The sequence below is a fragment of the Squalius cephalus genome (genome assembly GCF_949319135.1).
Source record: "Squalius cephalus genome assembly, chromosome: 8".
NCBI lineage: Eukaryota > Metazoa > Chordata > Actinopteri > Cypriniformes > Leuciscidae > Squalius > Squalius cephalus.
Window position 1 is genome coordinate 42,631,486 of NC_137129.1, and position 25,127 is coordinate 42,656,612.

The 25,127-nt window shown below is 39.1% G+C and overlaps 2 protein-coding genes and 1 long non-coding RNA gene across 4 annotated transcripts; all 3 read right to left on the bottom strand.

The window, feature by feature from the left end:
• Window positions 1–630: 630 nt before the first annotated feature.
• LOC307163762 (uncharacterized protein) lies at window positions 631–2,741 on the bottom strand. Of its 2 annotated transcripts, none has more exons than XM_079879994.1 (4): window positions 2,212–2,741; window positions 1,776–2,108; window positions 1,464–1,508; window positions 631–1,390 (listed from the first exon to the last, which is right to left on the bottom strand). In XM_079879994.1, the coding sequence occupies exons 1-4, from the start codon at window positions 2,270–2,272 to the stop codon at window positions 1,218–1,220; spliced, it is 612 nt and encodes a 203-aa protein (XP_079736120.1). In that variant the 5' UTR covers window positions 2,273–2,741; the 3' UTR covers window positions 631–1,217. The 2 variants fall into 2 exon arrangements, with proteins under 2 accessions (XP_079736120.1, XP_079736121.1); XM_079879995.1 differs by having other exon boundaries at window positions 635–1,312; window positions 2,212–2,323.
• Window positions 2,742–4,486: 1,745 nt separating this feature from the next.
• On the bottom strand, window positions 4,487–10,076 carry LOC307163733 (uncharacterized protein). The gene is made up of 6 exons (XM_079879953.1): window positions 9,918–10,076; window positions 9,410–9,462; window positions 8,829–9,125; window positions 8,299–8,550; window positions 6,172–6,225; window positions 4,487–5,248 (listed from the first exon to the last, which is right to left on the bottom strand). Coding segments are annotated over exons 1-6 (801 nt in total). The 5' UTR covers window positions 9,920–10,076; the 3' UTR covers window positions 4,487–5,105.
• Window positions 10,077–14,789: 4,713 nt separating this feature from the next.
• LOC307163786 lies at window positions 14,790–18,672 on the bottom strand. The gene is made up of 3 exons (XR_013822143.1): window positions 18,554–18,672; window positions 15,135–15,181; window positions 14,790–15,023 (listed from the first exon to the last, which is right to left on the bottom strand). It is a non-coding gene; the product is annotated as an uncharacterized lncRNA (long non-coding RNA).
• Between the last annotated feature and the right edge of the window lie 6,455 nt (window positions 18,673–25,127).

The window sequence follows — 25,127 nt, forward strand, 5'->3', positions numbered from 1 at the left end:
CTGCAATGCTGTTTGCGAATGTTCGTTGGAATGATGGTTTCTGGAAACACGACTCGTTGAACTGCTGATAACGACTGAACTTGCGACCATAGTTGGCTAACGATGCTTTCGGGGAAACACGCCCCAGAGAAAACCCTTCATAAGCTACACATTTGTACCTAAAGAGTTCTTATCAATACCTAAATGGTAGCACCTTTTTAAAGGGTACCGTCCCAGTGACAGCTTTTGAACCTTTTTTCTGAAAGTGTGGACAAACCATATTAAATTTGTAATAATTTACTGTTGGGTTTGTCCACCTTTGACCCAAACATGGGTTGAAACAACCCAGCATTTTTTAGAGTGTGATGTGGAGTCCTGCATGAGTCTGGCCACTCCCCTGTATCTCAAGCTGCCAGTGTCATTGGCACAAACCCTTTCTTTGAGCATAAAAGGAGACCAAACCGCTCGTACCAGAGGAAGGTGCTGGTTTCCGCAGTATACACACACACTACTTTATTTGCCCTTCTAGAGTCAGCATGGCATATTGTTATCACCCTTCCCTCATATTTTGTGGTTTTAGTTGCATAAACATAACGCAGTCAGACAGGAAATCATTATTCTGCATTGCATGACAATGATAAGAAACCTTTTCTCTGAAATCTGTTGACATTTTTATTAAATCAAGCTTTATGTGCCACAGAAGAGATTTACATTTATATTTTCTCTTGAAAACAGCTTATATGTACATATTAATGCTCCTCTAGAAAAATATATAATATCTAAAGATATAGCCAGACACAATGTTCATTTTTATTACGAGTCCTGCTGGTCTGATGATATTAAAGCTTTTGTTTGCATTAAGAAGAAACTGTTTGCTTTGAAAAAAAGGACATTGGCTTGTTCTCTACAAAACTCTAGCATGCATATTGTTCATTGATATTGAATTAACAAACACTGCATTAAAGACAGCACTTTGACATTTAACTGAACATTTACTGAATAACACAAACCTGAATAATCACCACAAGTTTCAGTGGTGCTGAATAAAGGCGACCTTTACCACAACATCTCAGTTTCTCTGAGTTTTACGTTTCAGTTCTCAGTTCCTAAAGTGAAATCTGATAAACAGGAAAAGAATCTGAGGCAAAGTTGTCTGTTGTCATTTGTGTTTCCCGAAAGCGATGCTTATTTTAGTGGCAGTGTAAAGCTTAAGTTGTCAAATAAAGCACATAAATGTGTCATTTAGCTGATTTGTAGCTCATTATAGATGCACGTTTTGCTGCTCTCCATCCTTTCTGCTGTCCACGATGGTAAATGATTCCTCCTGCGATGACTGTAGTCAGAAAAAACACAAACACAGCCAGTCCAACACCACCGAACATCAACACACGTTCCGTCACCGTCACTCCATCTACAGAGACAGAGGAGTTATTCAACAAATAGAAAAATCAATTAAACAAACAAGATAACAAGCAAAACTTTACCTGTGATTTCAACTTCTGTTTTCGTCTCTTCTATTACAAAAAGACCTGTGAATATATGATATGTTTATCCAGAAATATATGAACACACACACAAAAACCTGCTTTATGACCATTTTTTAATTGCCTCAATTAACTGTAAAATTTGGGTTAGTTAAGCAAAGTCTAGTGCTAAGTTTATATATCTACTCATGTGTTGCTCTCAGGCACAAACCACTAAAACAAAAATCATGTTCAGATCTCGTCTTGAGTGGCTCATCTTACCCACTCCCTACTACATTGACTAGTTTGTACTTAAAAACTGAAATCTGTTACCCTCAATCTCCAGTCTGATGGGTTTGTCGAAGAACATCTCTGGAGCGTCAGACTTTATTCCACAGAAATAAAGTCCTGAATCTGATTCTGTTACTCCAGAAATAGTTAAAGAGACTCTGGTGACCCAACTGTCTGCTGTTATTTCCATGCGATTGCTGTTTGGATTGTAGTTGATCAGGAGTTTTCTCCCGAGTTTGTCCTTCTCAGCAGAAATCAGCAGAACGAGCTCTTCAGATCTGAGATGATACCAGGCGACTTCATATCTGTTTCTCATGCTGCAGTTCAGAGTGATGTCTTCTCCCATCTGAACTCTCACATCAGAAGATCCTCCTGCTGACAAATAGATAAACACACATTCTTTTAGACTATGTTTATGGTTATTGTATTTGAGATTGATATGTTAATTTCATGAATGTTTGAAATAGAATATATTTACCACTGGATGTGATTTGCATAATCCAACAAGAAAATACACAGAAGAAAATGACTTTCTCCATTGTGTCTGTCGTTCGTAAAGGTGTTGATCAAACAATAGGTTTCAGATCAATGCAGAGACACCACACAGAGTTTCCACTTCCGTTAGAGAAATATAAAGCATTGAATAATAGTCTCTATCAGTTCAAGTGTTGCAACTATTAGTATTAACTATTGCATATTAGTACCTTTCCCCTTATAATAAACATTATGAACGCTGTTGTTTTCATTGTATCCTGTACACATCTTTTAACATCTCAAAAATGTGTTATATGTGGTTTAATTTAGCTTGCAAAAACACTTGGTGAGCAAAACTTGGCTATAAGTGTGTGTAGATTTGAGTCCATGATCATAAATATTACAGGTTTCATACAAGTTAAGGTCTATTCCAGGAGATTAATTAATTATTTTGACCAGATTACATAAAAAGTTCTTTACAAAAATGTACAAACACAAATGATGTCTCTTCTCAGTTCACATGTCACTGCATTACTGCACATGTGTTTTCTACTGAAGGAGGAAGTCTATGTTTTCTGAGGTAATGTGAGACAGGAAGCTTACGCTGCAATTCTGAAAGGTGAGAAACATCAGTGATGAACGGAAAGATGCTCAAAACTTTTCAAGGAGGCACTTATTTATTAAGTTACACATTTAAATACAGACGGGAACAATATACTGTATCAAGTGACCATATCAACAGTTCATTTCCCTCTTATACCCTGAGCAAAGCAATACTGAGCAACAGAAAACAACTGAATGAAAACAAAAGGACCATAAACCTAAAACCTACAATACTCAACATGATGAATTGATTCTGAGAGATACTGTAGACATAGCATACTGAAATGATGAAGACATGTTTAATTCACATAGTTTTAAAGGGATCACCGTAGTACTGGAGAGCTGTATCATCACTTTCACTAGATCTACAATAATCAACATTTCACAGATGACAAACAGCTTGATCTGCAATATCCCTTCAAAGCAGAATAGTGCAAAAACCACAATATCTGACCTCAGAAGACATGACTGCTCACATTTGGACATATTAGATGATTAAAAACTTCACAGTCACAGTGAGGTAATGAGGACAGCAGAAAACACACAATATTAATCAATTTGGTTTATGCAAAAGGAGTGTAAAGTCCATCAAACACTGTGCTTCTCTTGGCTTCCGAGCAGCACATAAGGCTCTGCATAATGTTTAGAGCGGCTAAAGTTCATTTTTATACCTGAAAATAATGTTTTTTCCTGAGTTTGAATATCTTAAAAATTCCATTTCATTTAAAAATAGGTCATTAAAAACCAACAGAATATTACAGTCAAAATGTTATCAAAAATTGTTTTACAACACATGTAAAAAAAAAATGCTTGTTGCACAGTTTGACATCTTTAAATCCCCTAGTGGTCGGTTAAAGGCAACAACAGCAAGGGGAAAAACTCTAAAGAAGTTTAATATTGGAAAAACAGCTTGGCAGGAGCACAGACTCAACTTTGGACGCGCTCTTCCTCATCTTTACACTTATTTAAAGACATTTATACAAAGCAAACATACTAAGTATTTTTTTCAAGACCTTTACTGTTAGGCACATACGATATCTCGATATTTTCTGGGATTTTGTTGATAACGATAATATGACGTTATTTGTCGGAGAGTTTTTGTGCTGGTTTGTCTTAACTGGTTTAGGCCTGACTCAACTTTTAGTCTTCATATATCAAGCTGATATTGTCTCCCTTAAATTTATTTCCAAGGGTTTTTCTTTTCTTTGCATGGATATTTTCCTAACCTAGATGCATGCATCATCTTTTATGACAAATTCTTTCATTTAATCAATAATTTCAGTTAGAATAGTAAGACACAATCAGATGTGTCTCATGCTCCGCCCACGACCGCTGACGGACTGTCCCGTATTAGCATATTTCCTGTATTAGCATATTTCCCATATTAGCATATGTCCGCCCTCATACATTTGTACACTACGGAGCCCCTAAAGGGACGTGGGGGTGGAAAAAAATTAGAATGGGATAAAAAATAAAGAGCTACGTACATTAATGTAGCGTTTCAGTATTTGAACTTGGACTCAAATATAAAGGAAGTTTTGCGTATATAAACAAATATAAACAAAGTTTTGCGTGGGAACGCAAAAGATTTGATTAAACATTTTTAAAAAAATTCTCCCATCACAAACTTTTTCCACCAACACGTCCCTTTAGGGGCTCCGTAGTGTACTGTCCACCAAGGCATCACTTTACTTGTCTTGTGTCCACTCCCCCCATGGAAGAGAGAGGGGTGGGGGGAGAAGTTGCTCATTATCATTTAAAGAGACATGCACTGAAACGGGTCGCTGCATGTGGACAGAGCTGTTTTAGAGGAGGTAAAAGGGTGTTGTTTTACACAACCATTGAGGAGTTTTAAGTATGTAACAAACTTTACATGAACACCCTAAAGAATCACACCAACTTGTGGAAAATGGGCATCCGATGACCTCTTTAACTATATTATATATATATAAATGTAAGACTCATACAGGGGTATTTTTTTTGCATATCTTGAGTTCCAGGGTCATTCTGACTGTATTCTGCTAGTCTACATCACACAGTGAAAGTGTGCACTATCAAGGGCTGTTTTTTCAAAATGAGTGACTCAATAATGTCTGATTCCACATCATTAAACAATAATAATTCAATAATTCTGATATTATTGTAGATGATATGGATCACACAGCTGCAGATATTCAGTATGTTGACAGAATCCTCTGTAAACCTGTTGACTCTGAAGGTGAATTACAAGTCTCTGGATGTTCTGGGCCACTTTACAGTTTAATCTCGCTCCGCACGGGCCCTCAGGAGAGATTATTACAGGCCTGCATTCTGATCCGGCGGCAGCGAGTAAAGTCTATTCAGACACTGGGGTTTCTTGATGACAACAAAGACAATCACACCCACCAGAGCCAGCAGAATCACAGGCAGTCCAACACTCCAGAACCAATACACTGCAGCTGGAAGGAGGAAGGTGGGAAGAGAACTTTTTAAATGCTTTTTTAATTTCACTGCATAAAGTGTAACTCTCGCCAAAATGCAACCTACGGTCTTTTTGTTGATCTACCCGAGGAAAACTTTCAAACTTTCATTTGAAAGCATAATTAGGATGGAAACGCCACTTTTTAGTTTGACCGTACTTTCATTTTTGGTCAAATGTGAATGGGAGTGAATGGGGCACGACTATGATAGCATTAAAAATCGCTATTTTTAAAACACTAAGAAGGCTCGACACAACATGAAACTTTGCTGGAAGTATCACCAGGGGCTCTACACATGAACTCCAGCATTGAAAACTCACTGTAGCTGTGTGTTAGCCGGCATTTTGACAGACAAAAATAGCCGATTTCTGAATGTGAATGAACTGACTGTGAATATTGTTTCTTATTTAAGCATCCTTTTTCAAATACAAGGTCAATATTGATTTTCACTAACGACAAAACAACAAATTATCCGTGAATTTATATGGAATGACGCTTTAGGAGCTTTCCATCTTTACTCTCCTCCCTGTTACGTTGCATTCGGAGATCGACTATTTTTGACTGACAAAATGCTGGCTTGTTCAAAATCTTTCTTTTTAGTAAACTCTGTGTACACAAAGAATGTTCTCAATGCTGCAGTTCATGTGTAGAGCCCCTGGTGACACTTTAAAAATAGCGATTTTTGATGCTATCATAGAAGTGCCCCATTCACTCCCATTCAAAAGGCAATTTGACTGAAAGCTAAAATACAGTCAAACTTAAAAGTGGTGTTTCCATCCTAATTATGCTTTTAAACTAATGTTTGCCTCGAGTAGACTAACAAAAAGACCCTAGGTTGCATTTTGGCGAGAGTTACCCATTAAAGATTTTGTAAAGCTCTCAATGCCTCCTGTTCTACTTACTATGTTCAGTGTCATCCGTGCGTTCTCCTGGTGAGCCGGAGTCTGTTCTGGATTCTGTAGAGGAGATTGAAAGGTTAAGGCCCCCGATATACTTCAAGCGAAATCGAAGAAACAAACTGATGTGACGTTATTTCGAACAAAATCAGGCCGAGTTCGAAACAGCTTGCCAAAGCGAACCTTCTGGAAAATTTCGCTTCGGCTGGTAAATACCTTTGTACTGCCATTGGTGCGTGGTGATTACGTAATATATACAGTCAGACCAAAATATAATCAGACACCTTCAACATTTCTCACATTGTCACAGTTTATTCACTATAGTTTAGAAAATGGTAATAAAATATGTCAAGAACTTTAAACTGTGTCAGAACAAATTCATCTTAATAATGTCAGATAACTTTGAGCCAAACATGCTCAAAAAGTGTCTGAATCGTTTTTGGTCCCATATCTGTATACATTTTACTGGTAGTCACTGTATGAAGAATGTTTGTGTATAATATGTCACAGTTTACTTTATTTAGCTATCCTCACTTTCATAAATTAACTATAGTGTCCTGCACACACTAGTAAAAATAGTCTGAATAATTTTTGGTTTGACTGTATGTTTACACCTTCTTTCACATGAAAATCTTTTCTGGCTCATTTGACCTGTTCAGTGAGATGTCTGAAAACATGAACACACTGGAGAGCACATATTCATATATTCATATAAACGCTTCTCTCAGCAGTGTGGGCGTCAGATGTTCGATAACAGTATATCGCTCCTCACACATTAAAGGTCCCGTTCTTCGTGATCCCATGTTTCAAACTTTAGTTAGTGTGTAATGTTGTTGTTAGAGTATAAATAATATCTGTAAAATTATAAAGCTCAAAGTTCAATACCAAGCGAGATATTTTATTTAACAGAAGTCGCCTACAAAAAACGCCTGGATTGGACTACACCCCTCTACATCCTGCTTTAGTGACATCACCAGAACCGTGTTTAGACTAAACTCCGCCCACAGGAACACAGGCGTATTGATGGCGAAATGTCAACAGACGTGGTTGATGTTTATCTATAATCGGATACCGCAAAAGTTTAATTCGAAGTTGTTAGTTTGCTCTGTCCATATTACCACGGACTGTTTTTCTAACCTGGGATAATATCAAGCAGACTTCTCTCAGCGTTTCATACTGACGAAGGGGACTATTTCAACTATATTCCAGCAAGCGGTAAGTAGTGATTTACTATGGAAGTAGCGATCAACTTCACATCGTTTCTCTTAGTAGGACGAAAATAATCGTACTTAAACTGTGATTAATATACAGAAAGCGATCAAAGAACAATCCCTTTCCAATCGCCCAAGCTGTCAATCACACAGCGCGAGTTTATCTGGACACTTGCCAAAACTCGTTATGAAATCAATGACGCTGTTACACTGCACAACGAATCTCTTACTGTATTTATATACCTCATGTTTGCATTGGTGAAATCATTAGTGAGAGTGCAGAAACTGCGTTGCAATGTTAAGATCTTTTTTCACGCGATCAACAGGCTGTCATCACTGCAACATTTTATGTGATTGAAATAGATCTAAATACTTAAAAAACTTCTCACGATTCGTTAATTCCGATAGCTGTAATAGTAAAAACGTATAATAGCTGTAATAGTAAAAGTTTTCCAGATAGTTCCACATGTAATGCCAGATATTTCATATGCAAGCATGTCAGCCAATCACAGCAGAGGGCGTTTACACTGAAGTCTCACAGCAGCCAATCACAGCAGTGGGCGTTTACACTGAAGTCTCACAGCAGACACGCCCCTTCAAACAGAGCGTTCAAATCAGGTGATGAAATCAGGCTAGGAAAAATGCCTTTTATTTCTAAATTACAAAAAAATTTGATCTAAAAAACATACTAACATTATAAGGGCACCCCAGGAAACATTATAAAATAATAAAATAATCCATGGAATGGGACCTTTAATAAACTTCGTTTGACCCCTAAACGAAGAACGAAAAAGAACTTCGCCGTGAGTATATCAGGAACTTCAGTCGTATAATTTACCATTTGCTGTTCAAATCGTGATGAATAAACCTCAGCTGTAAAATCAGCTCAAATATTTCTCCTCATTCACTGATCTTCTCTCACCTGTGACTGTGACTGTGACTGTGATCAAGGTTTCATTATTAGAGTCCAGAACTCTGTATGTTCCAGTGTCATTGGCTGTAAACTCATTAATGGTCAGATTTCCATCTCGATCAGTCAGTCGATCACTGTTGACCCCGTGACCTCTCGTCCACACCTCTGTCCAGCCTTCACTAGAGTTTCTCTCCACTTTATAGGCGTTGGACAACAGAACATCCAACTTCAGCTGCTCTCCTTTCTTCACAGAAATATCATCTGAGGAGAAACAGAAAGACACTTTATCCTCAATTATTGTTATAATGGTGTCAGTCAGGCAAGGCCATAAACACATATATAGATTTAAGTGGAACAAATGCAATCTATGGTATTATATTCCAATATTCAAATGCAAGACATTAGAAAACCCCATATTGAAGATGATTAATCTGAATAAGCGATATGCGACACATTCAATGTCTCTGATTACAGGAATTCATGAAATACCAGCACAATCACTGAAGGAAAGCTGATGATTTGATCAGTTTTGACTTTACCATGAATTTGAAGATGGTATTCCCTGATTTGTGGCTCCAGAGTATTAGTGTAATGGACTTTTAAAATGTATTTCCCAGCGTCACTGTAGATCAGATCCTTGATGATGATGTCACATGATCCTTTTTTAAACACTCGGTCATTTTCAGTCTTACATTCTTTATTCTCACAGACAAGGATGTTTTTTGACTGACTGGTTAAAATAAGACGGAAAATGGCCTCAATATTACAGGGCAGGGTGGCGTTTTCTCCTTTTTGTCCCGTCACATGTATAGAGATGTTTCCTACATTGGTGGTTTCTGCAAATACAGACAATATAAATTAATCATCTCACTTTCTTAGCTTGTTCACCCATTAAAACAGTATTTCTTATTGGCCTTTGCAAGCAAACAGACGAATGAACTGGAATGAACTGGATTAAGTCTGGATGTGGTAAATGATAATGTAATATGCTGGGGAATTTCCACCATCAACCAAAGTCTCTTGGCTGAGTGACACGACAGAGACACAATCGACTACAATAACTCTACCTGGAACTGGAGATCAAGAATTGCTACAATTTATAAACAAATATGATACTGACCTCTATATTTGATAATGCAAAACAACAGCAGAAGCAGATTCAACCATCTGAACCTGATGAGAAACAGAAGAGCCGGTTTATGTCACAGATACAGGCTAATAATCACAAAGACATTTATACAGGGATAAAATGCTTTCCTGAGCGGTAAAATATGACTAAACATTCACTTTCATTTAGTATGAATATTTAACATGTGCATCTTACATGATAAAAATGACTAGCCTAATAAGAAACATCAAACTATAACATGAATCTTTGCTTTAATAAATTGCTCCTGTGTAATAGGCTACTGAAAAGGATTAGTCTAACTCAATACACAAACAACAAGGTTTAGAAATTTAGTGATAATCTAATAATTATATTAATAACCCCACTAGGCTAATAACAATCATTATCATAATCACAGTAATGGTAATCCTGCTCACTCATTTCCGCATCAAAAGCGCGATTAGACAACAAGTAATAACAAAAACACGCAGACGGGATATTTTAAAACATGAAAACTTACATGATAAATCTGCTTGAGTCTTTTAATCAGGCGTCAAAACGTCATTAATTATTGCACGATTAGCGAGCGGTGACAAATAAAGAAAAATCAATGAAAACAAATCTGATAGTATCTCGTCACACACCGGCTGATTCTCGGGTCACGTGATTTACAGTCAGTAAAAACTCTATGTTGAAAACACCTGCAGAAAAGGCATTCCTTCATTCAGTGACGTCGAGGATTGCGCTGGGATCCCTTGGGAGGAATATACCCAAATAAGAGAAAGAACTGCTTCGGTTTCAGTAGCCTTAGATGAATTCGTTCTGGCTTGACGTTATAGGCTACGCTACTTATATTGTTTTTCTGAATTGCCTATAACGTTAAATTTAAAAATCTTGTTGTGGAGTGAGGGGAACTAAAATAGCCTGGGTTATAGCTAAGTTTTTTTGTAAACATTTCACTTTATTTGCCTTTTTCTGGATGTTATGCTAAAATTAGACTTACTGTATGCGCTACATAGGCCCATTTGTTTTTTGTTTGTTTTTTTCTGTCAAAAACACAATATTATATTTATTTACCATGCTGCAAACCTTTTTAAATACTCTGAAAAATTGCTTGAAAAGTAAGCCGTGTCTCTTTTGTCATTGCACGTTAGTGTTCAGCTATCCAAATGTTTAAAAATAATAATATTTCCACATATCGAGCTTCTCTCACCTGTGACTGTGATCAAGATTTCTTCATCATAGTCATTGAACTTCTAAACTGTTGTTATCTTTATGTTTTACAGGTATGTAGAGTTGGGTGGCATCAGCATAACAGAGGTACGACACACCAAATTTACTTATAATTGATCCCAAGTGTAGCATGTATAATGAGAATATCTATCCCTGCCGAGAATAAATGAGCACCTAAGCTAACTGAAAACTTCTATTAGGCCTAGATAAGAATGACTGGAACCGTTTGAGTACCGTACCTGTGATACCAATCACACGTTCCAGCCGAGATACAAGAGTACTGTGATCTACAAAGTCAAAAGCCATCTGAAGTCTAATAGCACTAAAGCCATCATAGTGTCTTCAGCGCCTGTAGTCATTAAAATATCATTAAAAACTTTTAAAAGAGCAGACTCAGTGTTGTGAAGGGTTCAGCCAGACTGAAAAATATCAGAGACGGAATGAATGTGCAAGTAATTCAGCAACTGTATAAAGACAGATTTTTAGTGAATTTTAGATAGAAATGGCAGGTTGGAAATTGGTCTATAATTTGCATATACATAATGATTTGGTGGTGGAAACACAGAGTTCAGCAGAGAATGAGGATCCAAATGCAGTTTATAATCTAGTCTAATCCGAAGTCATAGTCCATACCAGTCATTCAAGATTACCAGTAAGAGTGCCCATCATTACCACCAGAGGGCACTCCACCCCGGACTATTGTCATTCCCTAATGAAACTACATTTCCCATAACTCTCTGCCTGGACTTATTATCCCTGATTGCATCCAAAGGTTGAGAATCCAAATGCAGTTTTTATTGGGAAAATCCAAGATCATAATCCGTATAACAGGCAGTGGTCAAAAGCACAGGGTAATCAGTCCAAACAATGACAGGGCACAGGAACACAGAGAACAGGGAGATGATGCATTTAAATAGACAGGGTTATGATATGATTAACAAGACTGAAACCAGTAAACTAATATTGAGCATTGTCTATGGAGACAGTGAGGGACGAGACCGCATCTGCTGGAACAGAAAGGCACCGCAGCTGACAGATGTAACATTGAGTCATTTTGGCTTATGTCATAATTATACATTTTTGAGTCATAATTTCGACTTTTCAAATCATAATTCCAACTTTTTATCTCATATTTATGACTTTTAAAGTCATAATATTTATGCATGATTTGTGATTAAAATTATGGTTCAAAAGCAGCAATAGTAGTTGCCAAAATGTACTATACTAAAATACGATGACAATGTTTTGAGTGTTACTGGATTGCATAATGACGCCTGAATGTTTTACAGCTTACACCATATATTTAATAAAAGTGATATTATGCAAATGCACCAATTTAGAACTACAAGACACCAAAATAGTACAGGTGGTAAATTAGAGAGTGAGATGATAAATCACTGTAAGTGCTGAGTGTCACATGCGGCTCTGCGTAATGTTCAGCGCGACTGAAGCTTATTTTAAACAAGATTCAGTTTTATTTTTTAAGCAAATGCAACAGAAGTAAACTCTTGAAACATCCTCTATTTCACCATATTAGAATATATATATATATATATATATATGTATATATGTATATATATATATATATATATATATATATATATATATATATATAAAATACAATATATAATACAAAAATGCATATATACATAAAAATGCATACCAACATATTACTTACAAATGTTGTTTAATTATTTTTGTAGTTAAATACAAATACATACAGTTGTCAAAAAATCTCAACACAATGAAATCAATTTAAGGCTGGAATACACTGACTTTTAACCCAGTTTACAGTCTGAATGAGTGGACAATGCACTGTAAAAAAAATCAACTTGCAAAATGTTCTTCAAACAAATGTAGAAAAGTAGCTTGAACAAAGTCAGTTTATTATCTTGCGTGAACTAAATAAGAATACTCTAAACATGTTGCTAACAAATGTTTTGTTGACCTTACTTAACCTTGACCTTAAGTTGACCTTACTTAAGTTAAAATGTTGTCCCAACTTATCTGGAGTTATACAATTTCATGTTTATCAATTAAAAAAAAAAAAAAAATGTGGTAACTATAATTAAAAAGATTAGTATTGCTTTGCATTTACTGGCTTAAAGTAATGTTAATTTCATGTAGTTTGCTTTGGAAATCAGACATGGAGATGAAAGAATAAGGATTGCAGCTGTTTGCAGCTAAATGAAAAAAAGTCCATAATACTACCTGTTATTTATTAGATGAACAAAAGTATTTAAGTTGACTTTAATTAGAGCAGATTAGTTGAGTTAACTTCAAAAGTTGAATGTGATAGTTTGTCTTATTTGTTTTTAAGTTCGGAAAATTTTTTAAAAACTTGACACAATGTAGTCGTTGCTGAAGTCCGAGCCAGACTACAGGACTGAGCTGAGAGATCTCACAGAAAATCTCATAGTGTATTATTGACAGATTTTTTTAGCTTAATCAGGGAATAATTATATCCAGTTGGAGGAGATTTTGTTATAATTTTAGAACGCATTGTTTTCATATGTCGTGTGTCTAGTAACGGGGATGTGTTTCTGCCTGAGTGTGTTGAGCTCGGGACAACGTACATACTCTAGTAGTGTGATGTCCAGTTTTTTAACCCTTTAAGGCAGCAAGTGTATGATTCATAGTGTTTTAAAATATGTATAGTCGTATAGTTGTGGATTCCAACCTTCCTCAATCCATAGTCAAGTCACATATATTTCTAGAGCTTTTGACAGAACAGGTTGTTTCAAAGCAGTCACATCAATAATATCGTTGAATATTAAGCAGCTTCACAGTGATAAACAGGAAAATAAAGATCAAATAGAAATTTAACTATATATTAAAAAAATCTTAAAAGAGTTCTAATTTTTTATATATATATTAAGATATAGAATATATATATATATATATATATATATATATACATATATATAATGCTTTCAGTTGTGTTTTTACTATTAATACTTTAGAACTCTTTTTCTACTAAAAAAATATATTTCTGAGTTCAAGAACTAGGAATGGTAAGCTTTCAGTTACTATCTTTTCAGGGTCTGAAAAGTAAATCCTGACAGTAGTTTTTTAAAGCCTAAAGAGAGTTGCGCTGGAGTAAGCTGTTAGTAAATCTGGCCCATAGAATCTTGGTGTATATATATATATATATATATATATATATATATATATATATATATATATATATGATGGAGAAATATGTTGACAATCTGTTTGACGCTCAAGGAAAATACCTCATCAGTACAGTCCAGCAATCCTCAACACAATTTGAAGTGCCATAATCACTATATACCCAATAAATATAGTAGTCACAATAAACACTAACAGATTCTCTGACCAACTCCAACTTTCTCGATCAGGATGGAGTGAAGCTGGGAAGAGAGCACACATTTTACATTTTTAAACTCACTGTATAAAATAAAAACTCTAAAACAGCCTATTACTTGACTGTTCTTCTGTGTTACCTTTGTGTTTTCCTGTTGAGATGGATTCTGTACAAGATATGAAAAGATTAGTCATAAAGTTTAGCTTCAGTATGAAAGAGAACAAATCCACACTCATGATGTATTAGAAATATTATTTCTCCTCATCCACTGATCTTCTCTCACCTGTGACTGAGACTGTGATCAAGGTTTCATTATTAGAGTCCAGAACTCTGTATGTTCCAGTGTCAGTGACTGTAAACTCATTAATGATCAGAGTCTCGCAACTGACGGTCAGTCGATCATTCAGGACTCTGTCGCCTCTCGTCCACACCTCTGTCCAGCCTTCACTAGAGTTTCTCTCCACTTTATCAGCGTTGATCAACAGAACATCCAACTTCAGATCCTCTCCTTTCTTCACAGAGATCTCATCTGAGGAAAAACAGAAAGACATTAATAATTATAATAATGGTGTCAATCAATGCCATATGCACAATTTACTAAGGAGACCAAATGTAATCATTTAAAAAATAAGCTACTGAAAAGCATACTGTAATCAATTAATCTGGATATTTGATGGGATGTGTGGCATTTACTATCTTTGCTGGTTTGCATTGCTATCATTATCAGGACATCCAGAAAGCACATGTTGATGGTTTGATCAGTTTTGACTTTACCATGAATATGAAGATGATACTCCAGGGTGTGTGGCTTTGACTGATCATTACTGTAATAGACTCTCAAAATGTATTTCCCAGTGTCACTGTAGATCAGATCCTTGATGACGACGTCACATGATCCTTCTTTAAATACTCGGCTGTTTTCACTCTCACATTTTTCACTCCCACAGACAAGGATGATTTTTGACTGACTGCTTAAAACAATACGAGTAATCTCTCTGGCCTCAGATTCACATGTTAGTGTGACACTTTCTCCTTTTTCCCCCGTCACAGATACAGGAGTGGTTCCTGCAAATATAGACAGAATAAAATTCTTTCTACCTAGAATTCCTACCTAACATCGAAATGAGTGTTAGAAATTAAGAATTGTTACAATTTTCAAAGAAAAATGATACTGACCACAATGACTGATAAAGCAAAACAGCAACAACAGAAGATTCAAAAACCTGTTGAGAAAACAGAAGATTTATGTGACACACACAGACACACTCACAAACACAGGGATAAACGCTTTCCAGAGCGGTAAATATTACTAAACATTCATTTTCAATTAGTCTAAATATGTGGATCTTACATGATACAAATGGCCAAAATGAAACATCAAACTTTAAACTGAATCGAATAACCACACTAATAAAAAACATCATAATCATCATCATTATAATCACAATAATGGACACATTGTGTCACGTGTCTGTTCTGTCTTGTGCTGCACATGGGTGTTTGTTGTTTTGTGCCATGTGCTCTCCTGTCTATTGTCTAGCCCCTCCCATCTTGTTATCTGATTATTGGTTAATTTGTCCCACCTGTCTGTCTCGTTACCCTCCTTTGTTGTTCCCCTATTTAGCCTCCTTGTGTTTGTAGTCTTGTGCTGGTTCGTTGTCCGAGTTACCTGTCTTTGATGTTCCTGTCTGTTGATTATCTGAATTCTGAGTTTTCTGTATTTTTGTCTGTGTTTGTTAATTAAATCTCCTCTGCACTTGAATCCTCGTCTCTCGCTCACTCGCCCCGTGACAGAACGAACCAGCCAAAATGTGGATTCAGCGGAGCGAGATTTTTTCTTCAGAGGAGGAGAAGGGAAATTCCATTTCCCTATTTGAATATTTCTCCAGATGTGTTCAGAGGACTTTGGAGGAGGAGAGCACCATGTCAGACGGTGATCAGATCGGAGGAGGTGGTCCGGTGGTCCGGAGACGGAGGAGGAGAAGGAAGACCTCCTCTGTGACTATTCCGGTGGTCCCAGTTCCGGTGGTCCCAGTTCCGGTGGTCCCAGTTCCGGTGGTCCCGAGTCCGGTGGTCCCAATTCCGGTGGTCTCAAGACACAGGAGGAGGAGAAGGGTTCCCTCCATAATTGTTCCGGTGGTCCCAGTTCCGGTGGTGCCTGCCGAGCCTGTGTCTTCGGACAAGATGGCCGCCGCCGAGTCTGTTCACGTCACGTCTGCCGGGCCTGTGTCTTCGGACAAGATGGCCGCCGCCGAGTCTGTTCACGTCACGTCTGCCGGGCCTGTGTCTTCGGACAAGATGGCCGCTACAGAGACTGTTCACGTCACGCCTGCCGAGCCTGTGTCTTCGGACAAGATGGCCGCCGCCGAGCCTGTTCACGTCACGCCTGCCGAGCCTGTGTCTTCGGACAAGATGGCCGCCGCCGCGAGTGTTCACGTCACGTCTGCCAAGCCTGTGTCCCCTGACAAGATGGCCGCCGCCGAGAGTGTCCACGTCACACCTGTCGAGCCTGTGTCCTCTGACAAGATGGCCGTCGTCGAGCCTGTGTCTGTTCCTGAGCCTGAGCCGGTGGTGTCTGTTCCTGAGCCTGAGCCGGTGGTGTCTGTTCCTGAGCCTGAGCCGGTGGTGTCTGTTCCTGAGCCTGAGCCGGTGGTGTCTGTTCCTGAGCCTGAGCCGGTGGTGTCTGTTCCTGAGCCTGAGCCGGTGGTGTCTGTTCCTGAGCCTGAGCCGGTGGTGTCTGTTCCTGAGCCTGAGCCGGTGGTGTCTGTTCCTGTTCCTGAGCCGGTGGTGTCTGTTCCTGTTCCTGAGCCGGTGGTGTCTGTTCCTGTTCCTGAGCCGGTGGTGTCTGTTCCTGAGCCTGAGCCGGTGGTGTCTGTTCCTGTTCCTGAGCCGGTGGTGTCTGTTCCTGTTCCTGAGCCGGTGGTGTCTGTTCCTGTTCCTGAGCCGGTGGTGTCTGTTCCTGTTCCTGAGCCGGAGCCAGTGTCTGTTCCTGTGTCTGTGTCTGTGTCTTTGTCTGTGTCTGTGTCTGTGTCTGTGTCTTTGTCTGTGTCTTTGTCTGTGTCTTTGTCTGTGTCTTTGTCTGTGTCTTTGTCTGTGTCTTTGTCTGTGTCTTTGTCTGTTCCTGAACCGGAGCCTGTGGTGCCAGTTCCAGTGCCTGAGCTGGTGGTGCCAGTTCCAGTGCCTGAGCCGGTGGTGCCAGTTCCAGTGCCTGAGCCGGTGGTGCCAGTTCCAGTGCCTGAGCCGGTGGTGCCAGTTCCAGTGCCTGAGCCGGTGGTGCCAGTTCCAGTGCCTGAGCCTGTGGTGCCAGTTCCAGTGCCTGAGCCTGTGGTGCCAGTTCCAGTGCCTGAGCCTGTGGTGCCAGTTCCAGTGCCTGAGCCTGTGGTGCCAGTTCCAGTGCCTGAGCCGGTGGTGCCAGTTCCAGTGCCTGAGCCGGTGGTGCCAGTTCCAGTGCCTGAGCCGTTGGCGTCTGTTCCAGTTCCTGCGCCCTGGCCGCCCGAGGGGTCGTCTCCGCCCTGGCCGCCCGAGGGGTCGTCTCCGCCCTGGCCGCCCGAGGGAAAGTCTCCGCCCTGGCCGCCCGAGGGAAAGTCTCCGCCCTGGCCGCCCGAGGGAAAGTCTCCGCCCTGGCCGCCCGAGGGAAAGTCTCCGCCCTGGCCGCCCGAGGGAAAGTCTCCGCCCTGGCCGCCCGAGGGAAAGTCTCCGCCCTGGCCGCCCGAGGGAAAGTCTCCGCCCTGGCCGCCCGAGGGAAAGTCTCCGCCCTGGCCGCCCGAGGGAAAGTCTCCGCCCTGGCCGCCCGAGGGAAAGTCTCCGCCCTGGCCGCCCGAGGGAAAGTCTCCGCCCTGGCCGCCCGAGGGAAAGTCTCCGCCCTGGCCGCCCGAGGGAAAGTCTCCGCCCTGGCCGCCCGAGGGAAAGTCTCCGCCCTGGCCGCCCGACGGTCTGTTCGCTTCGCCCCGGCCACCCGACGGTCTGTTCGCTTCGCCCCGGCCACCCGACGGTCTGTTCGCTTCGCCCCGGCCACCCGATGTACTGCTTGTTTCGCCCCGGCCACCCGATGGACTGTTTGCTTCGCCCTGTTCCCCCGATGTACTGTCTGTGTCACCCTGGCCCCTTTGAGTCTGTTACCCCCTGTTTCTGTTTCCCTTCTTGGACCTGGCCCCCCGTCCCTCCCGTCCCTCCCGTCCCGCCCTGGTCTGTCCCTCCCGTCCCTAGTGGAGCGTCTGGTAGCCGCTCCTTAAGGAGGGGGTAATGTCACGTGTCTGTTCTGTCTTGTGCTGCACATGGGTGTTTGTTGTTTTGTGCCATGTGCTCTCCTGTCTATTGTCTAGCCCCTCCCATCTTGTTATCTGATTATTGGTTAATTTGTCCCACCTGTCTGTCTCGTTACCCTCCTTTGTTCCCCTATTTAGCCTCCTTGTGTTTGTAGTCTTGTGCTGGTTCGTTGTCCGAGTTACCTGTCTTTGATGTTCCTGTCTGTTGATTATCTGAATTCTGAGTTTTCTGTATTTTTGTCTGTGTTTGTTAATTAAATCTCCTCTGCACTTGAATCCTCGTCTCTCGCTCACTCGCCCCGTGACACATTGACCCAGCTTAAAACTTACATGGTAAAAATTCGGTATGAGTCTAGTTTTCATGCGTCAAAACTTTGTAAACATGTTTAGCAATGTTTAAACGTTTAGCAACGAAAACGAAACCAAAAGCATCACAAAGCTGAGCTCCAACAAGCAACATTCTGCGCCTCCGAGTCCTATCAGGAAGAGTGTCATGACAGAGCTGCCAAATCTCATGCATTCACCGCGAGACGGCGATTGATACTTTTCACACGCTCTCACACACATCCATTTTCTCACGCACAGAAAAATCGCGAAGCAAAGAGGACACGGAGACCGACAGACTAGACAGAGCAGGTTACTTAATGATATAAAAAAATCTCAGCTCTCAGATTCTGTCAATTTCATTACGAAATTCAAACAATAAAATCTGTTTGGGTGATTGTAAATGTGACGCGACAGATCCCTAGTGGCACGTGACCCGATCATCTCTACTAGCTAATAGTAAATAAACACGAATGAACAATGTAGAAAGATACAGTACAACTTACCGAAATGTATATTCATCATACATAATATCGACCAATCAAACAAATGGGTCAATAAAACAGCTGGAGAACAATTATGTCACATATTTACCCCAGGAAAGAGCCATGATGAAAATGGAATGGCCAGGAAATGACCATTATAGGCTATAGCACATTAGTTGGCTAGAAAAAAAGAGCTATAGAGAGTATTTGTTAAATATGTGTAGCCTACTATATTACATATTTATTATATTTTTACTTATATCATTAAATTAATTTGTTATTATAATAAAAAAACGCATATTTAATTTGAGTTATTTTTAACCTTAAATAATACTACCAGCTGATAGGGCTCTCTGTGTGTTTACAGCATTAGGTGAGTTGTTTTTTTCTTGAGAAAAATTAACGCCTATCTTGTGTACCTAATATTTATCCAAATGAGTCAATATTAAATCAAATCACAATAATTGAAGTGAAATAATAATAAAAAAGCGTAGCAGAAATTGTGCCATGTAAACATTGTAACATGTTGTCACTAAACCTAATCAAATTCAGTTTAGTTACTAATATGTTAGTGACAAACGCAATGCACTTATTGTGATGCAATTTTTTTTTTTTTACATCCCCTCAATCCCCCCTAACCATTGAATAGGCAATAATTGCTATGCGACTACATATCTGTTTCTCATGCTGCAGTTCAGAATGATGTTTTCTCCCATCAGAAGATCTTCCAACAGACAAATCTGGAGAGACATTGCTAAACACATTATTTTAGGCTATTTTTAATAATATTGTATTTGAGGTTGATATGTTAATTTCATAAATGCTTGAAACAGAATATAATTACCACTGGACATCAAAAATGTACAAACACAAATGCAAGTGAAAGAGTGGAATACAACTGAAAGAAAACAAAGACCATAAACCTAAAACTATCCCAACAATACTCAACATGAACTCTTCCACTATGCTGTAGGCATTATTGTAACAAAGCCAATAAAAATAAGGGTGATTTACAGGTTCTCTACTGGACCAAATATTTAATGTGGGCTCAATAACCAAGGAAACACTCAAGTACCCCAAATTAGTCAGATACCAATGTAACAATTTTATTTTTGTACAATCATATTATTAAAACCTAGGGGGAATGCAATCATGACAGGTACAATTAATGATAATCAGCTTAGAAAAGAATAAGACATCAACGAACAGGATAATATATTCAGCACAGGGTTTCAAAAGTTGTTAAATAAATACATTGAATCAGTTCATGTGATCACCAAACATGCATAATTTCATTTCACAGCAAACCTCAAAGCCATATAAATATCCATTAATACATCACTTAAATACCACACATGACAAATATCAATCAGGACATACCATCGATGCCACTCACGCTAAATACATAGACAAGAGACATATGAGAAATAAAACCTGCTCTCCTACCCCTTTACTCACACACACGCTCGCTTACACAAATAGTGCCAGGACAGTAGTTGCACACATGAAATAAAGCCTCCCCGGTGAACATACATGTCAACAACCCGGTAAAAATAAGAGTGTGCTACTGGCTACCCAACGTGGGTTACAGTGTTGAGGGAAATCAAACGCAGCCACCAAACGTAATAGGGGAAAACCATAGACTGTAAAAGAAAAAGAAAAAAACTCCAGCAAAATATCCCTTCCAGTCTCTATACGTACAATCTGACCATTAATGAGTATACAATCTGAGCATGCATAATGTTTAGAGCAGCTAAAGTTGATTTTTATACCTGTAAATTAGTTTTTTTCCAAAATATGAATATTCGGTAACACTTTACTTGAAGGGTTGTGCATAAGACTGACATGACACCGTCATGAATATGAAGGAGGTTTTATGCATGTTTATGACAACTGTCATTAAGTGTCATTCACTCAATTATGTCGTTTTTAATGCAGAGATGACATTGTTTGAGGTGTATTTGTCATGACAACTTGACATAAACCAAAACATCATGACCTGTCATAAATGTGTCATAAACATGACATAACAGATTAATCATCAAACTTAAGAAACTACTTAGCTTTATGGGTTAACATTACATTATATTTCTGACCACTTTTTTTTTCAGTGGTACAAATTGAATTTGAAATTAAAATCTCATTTAGTGTCAATACTGTCAAATTATATTATAACTAATACTGGAATACTGAAAAAAAAAGTGGAAATATATTCATGACACAGTTATAATGGCCTCATGACAGCCAATGTCAAAACCAACCACATGACAGTTTAATGTAACATTAACCCATAAAGCTAAGTCGTTTCTTAAGTTTGATGAATCTCAAACAATGTCATCTTTGCATAACAAATGGCATAATTGAGTAAATGACTCTTAATGACAGTTGTCATAAACATGCATAAAACCTTATGTCTTATGTTATGTCATGATTATGAAGCTGTTATGTCAGTCTTATGCACACCCCTTCAAGTGAAGTGTTACCTAATATTTACACCAAGTGAAACAATGCAACAACAAAAAAACCTATTAAAAAAACCTTCAAAATTAGATTCCATATTAAAATACATCATTAAACCCACCGAAATATTACTGTCAAAATATTATCAAAAGTAGTTAAAACATGTCAAAAGGTTTTTTTTTTTTTTTTTAAATCCACCAGTGATCAGTTAAAGGCAACAGCAGCAAGAAAGAAAAAAACTCTCTACAGAGGATTAATATGGGAAATCCTCGTGTTGACACTTATTTGAAGACATTTGTACAAAGCAAACATATTAAATATTTTTAAATACAAGCAATGCATAAAGTGCTGCATGCATAAACTTAATTATCTCTGTGTTCTTAGGGTGTAGGGATGGTTCCACATAAGAAAAAACAATCCAAAATAATTATGTTTTGCTGAGTGTTTTTGTGCTGGTTTAGGCTAGCCTGATTTACAAAGCTTTTTATATTCTTTATATTCTGCACAGAAAAATGTGATATTTTCTCCCTTAAATTGATTTGGTATTTTTATATTTATATGGGCATTTTGTATAACCTTATTAGATAAATGCATTATCTTTTATGACAAACTCTTACATTTAATCAATAAATTAAGTTGGAATAACAAGACGTAGTCAGGTGAAATCAGTATCAACAAAATCTATATTTGGCACAGAAGCTGAAGAGGCATTTAGATGTGTTTACACTGACTGTTCAATACTGTTAAATCATTCAGGACATTCATTCAGGAATGAAACAGCAACGGTTCTGCTGTGGAATGATTTTGGACTATTTTAATTTGTGAAATAGAGAAAAAACGCCTTGTTTGTTGACATTGTATAAACTCAACATCACACTTGCAATTGTGCTGATGTTTCTTAAAGGAACTAAGATTGTGGCCAAAACTGGTACTGCAATCACTTTCAAATGACTGTAGAGCAGTGTATCCCCTCCCCCTCCCCCCTGACTCCAGGTTGCCAGATAGGCTGCAGGATCCAGCAGGAACGTAGGCTGACACGTTTGTAGCTGCAGCTGTGGTATCTAGAGCAGAGCTGGCAACCCGGATGCTGAAACACAACTGACTTCGTGATTGGTAGATAGATGGAGGGTGGAGCATCAGGCCAAAACACAAGATGACAACATCAACATCAGTTGAGGGCTGCAACTATCACTTTTAAATGACAATATCCTGGCCGGACCACTGTTGTCAGTGATACAAGTATTTGAAATGAACATGATTTCTTAATGTCTAGTGACATATCAGGGCCATTTTATGATTAATTGAAATACATTTCTAACATACAGCTCCTTTAACTATATGATGATGTCAGCTTCACATTAACAGATTATACATATTTTACACCTGCGGCTGCAGTGTTTCCCGAAAGCATCGTTAGCAAACTATGTTCTCAAGTTCCATTGTTATCAGCAGTTCAATGAGTCGGTGTTTCCCGAAACCATCCTTCTAACGAACATTCGCAAACAGCATCGCAGAGTTGTGTGTTTGAGCAAAAATGCAAATTAGTCCTCAGATGCATGTCTGTAATTTACTGCAAAACATCTAGCATTAATTTCGATCTCAAACGGAGTCATTAAAAGAAGTTATTACTCCACCAGGTGTTTGAACGACAGTATGGTTTCGGGAAACAGTCGTGACTCGCTAGTTGATTTCTTCAACGATGCATCGCTACAGTAGTTCAGCAGCGAGTTACAGCGTTGTTCTGGAAACACACCCCTGTGCAGTTCTGGTGGCTCTGAAGATGATTTAAAAGTAACCTGTGTTGTCGCTACACTGTAGATGTTCTGGGCCACGTTTACTGTTTAATTAAGCTCTGCACGGGCCCTCAGGAGAGATTATTACGGGCCCTCAGGTGCTCCTCTTCCCCTATGGACTGACCAGAAACCTTAATGCTGGTGTTTCTTGATGACAATAAAGACAATCACACCCACCAAAACCAGCAGAAGCATGGTCAGTACAACACACAAGATCCAAAACGTTGCAGCTGGAAGGAGGAAGGTGGGAAGAGAACGCATTTTTAATGTTTTTTCTTTAATAAACTCACTGTTTAAAGGAACACTCCACCGTTTTTTTTTAAATAGGGCTTATTCACCGTCTTTCCTACATTTAGATAGGTGGGCAAACACATTTTTGTCTCAGTTCATGCATTGTTTTAGTTTGGCAGCGCCGCCTCTAGCTTAGCTTAGCTTAGCATAATGAATGGAATCCTTTGTTGCCAGCTAGCATGTTGTGAGTAAAAGTGATAAAAAAAAAAACACACACCTAATTACTTCTTGTGACCGGCGTATTCACAACGAGTACAAATAGCAATGCAGATTAAGACTAGGTGATTTCCTAGGCAGATAGTGATATGGGACTATATTAGGGGGAAGCACAGGCGAAGCACTGCTACTAGGGCGCAGAGATATCACGCAACACATGAAATCCCCCAACTTCCGTTAACATACCAGCGTGAATAGTAGCTGGCTATTTTTCCTACAGTAGACATAGTGAATGGCGATGAACATGGCTGATTTTGTGAGAGACGAGGAGGGTGACTTCTCAGATAGTCAAGATCTAGAACCATACCTCTATGAACCTGAGTTTTAGAAGATGAGCTGCGTGCTTTGGAAATAGAACGACAGGAGGAGGAGGTTGCGATCGCTCGCCGGTATGTTGACGGAAGTCGTGGGATTTCATGTGTTGCGTGATATCTCTGCGCCCAAGTAGCAGTGCTTGTCCTGTGCTTCCCCCCAATATAGGAAATCGCCTAGTGTTAATCTGCATCGCTATTTGTACTCGTTGTGAATACACAGGCCACAAGAAGTAATTCTTTTTTTCTTTTTTTTTATCACTTTTATTCACAACATGCTAGCTGGCAACAGAGGATTCCATTCATTATGCTAAGCTAAGCTAGAGGTGGTGCTTCCAAACGAAAACAGTCCATGCACTGAGACAAAAATGTGTTTGCCCACTTATCTAAATGTAGGAAAGACGGTGAATAAGCCCTATTTCAAAAAACGGTGGAGTGTTCCTTTAAAGATTTTGTAAAGCTCTCAATGTCTCCTGTTTTACTTACTATGTCCAGTGTCTTTAGGTTTGTGATCATCTTTCTTCTTTGTTTCTGTACCAGATTCTGTAGAGAATATCAGAGGTTACTCAAACAGTTTAGTATTTGCTGTTCAAATCGTGATGAACAAACCTCAGCTGTAAAATCAGCTCAAATATCTCTCCTCATCCACTGATCTTCTCTCACCTGTGACTGTGACTGTGATCAAGATTTCATTATCAGAGTCCAGAACTCTGTATGTTCCAGTGTCAGTGTCTGTAAACTCATTAATGGTCAGATTTCCATCTCGATCAGTCAGTCGATCACTGTTGACCCCGTGACCTCTCGTCCACACCTCTGTCCAGCCTTCACTAGAGTTTCTCTCCACTTTATCAGCGTTGATCAACAGAACATCCAACTTCAGATCCTCTCCTTTCTTCACAGAGATCTCATCTGAGGAGAAACAGAAAGACACTTTATCCTCAATAAATGTTATAATGGTGTCAATCAGGCAAGGCCATAAACATTTATTTAAAGGGGAACAAATGCAATCTATGGTATTATATTC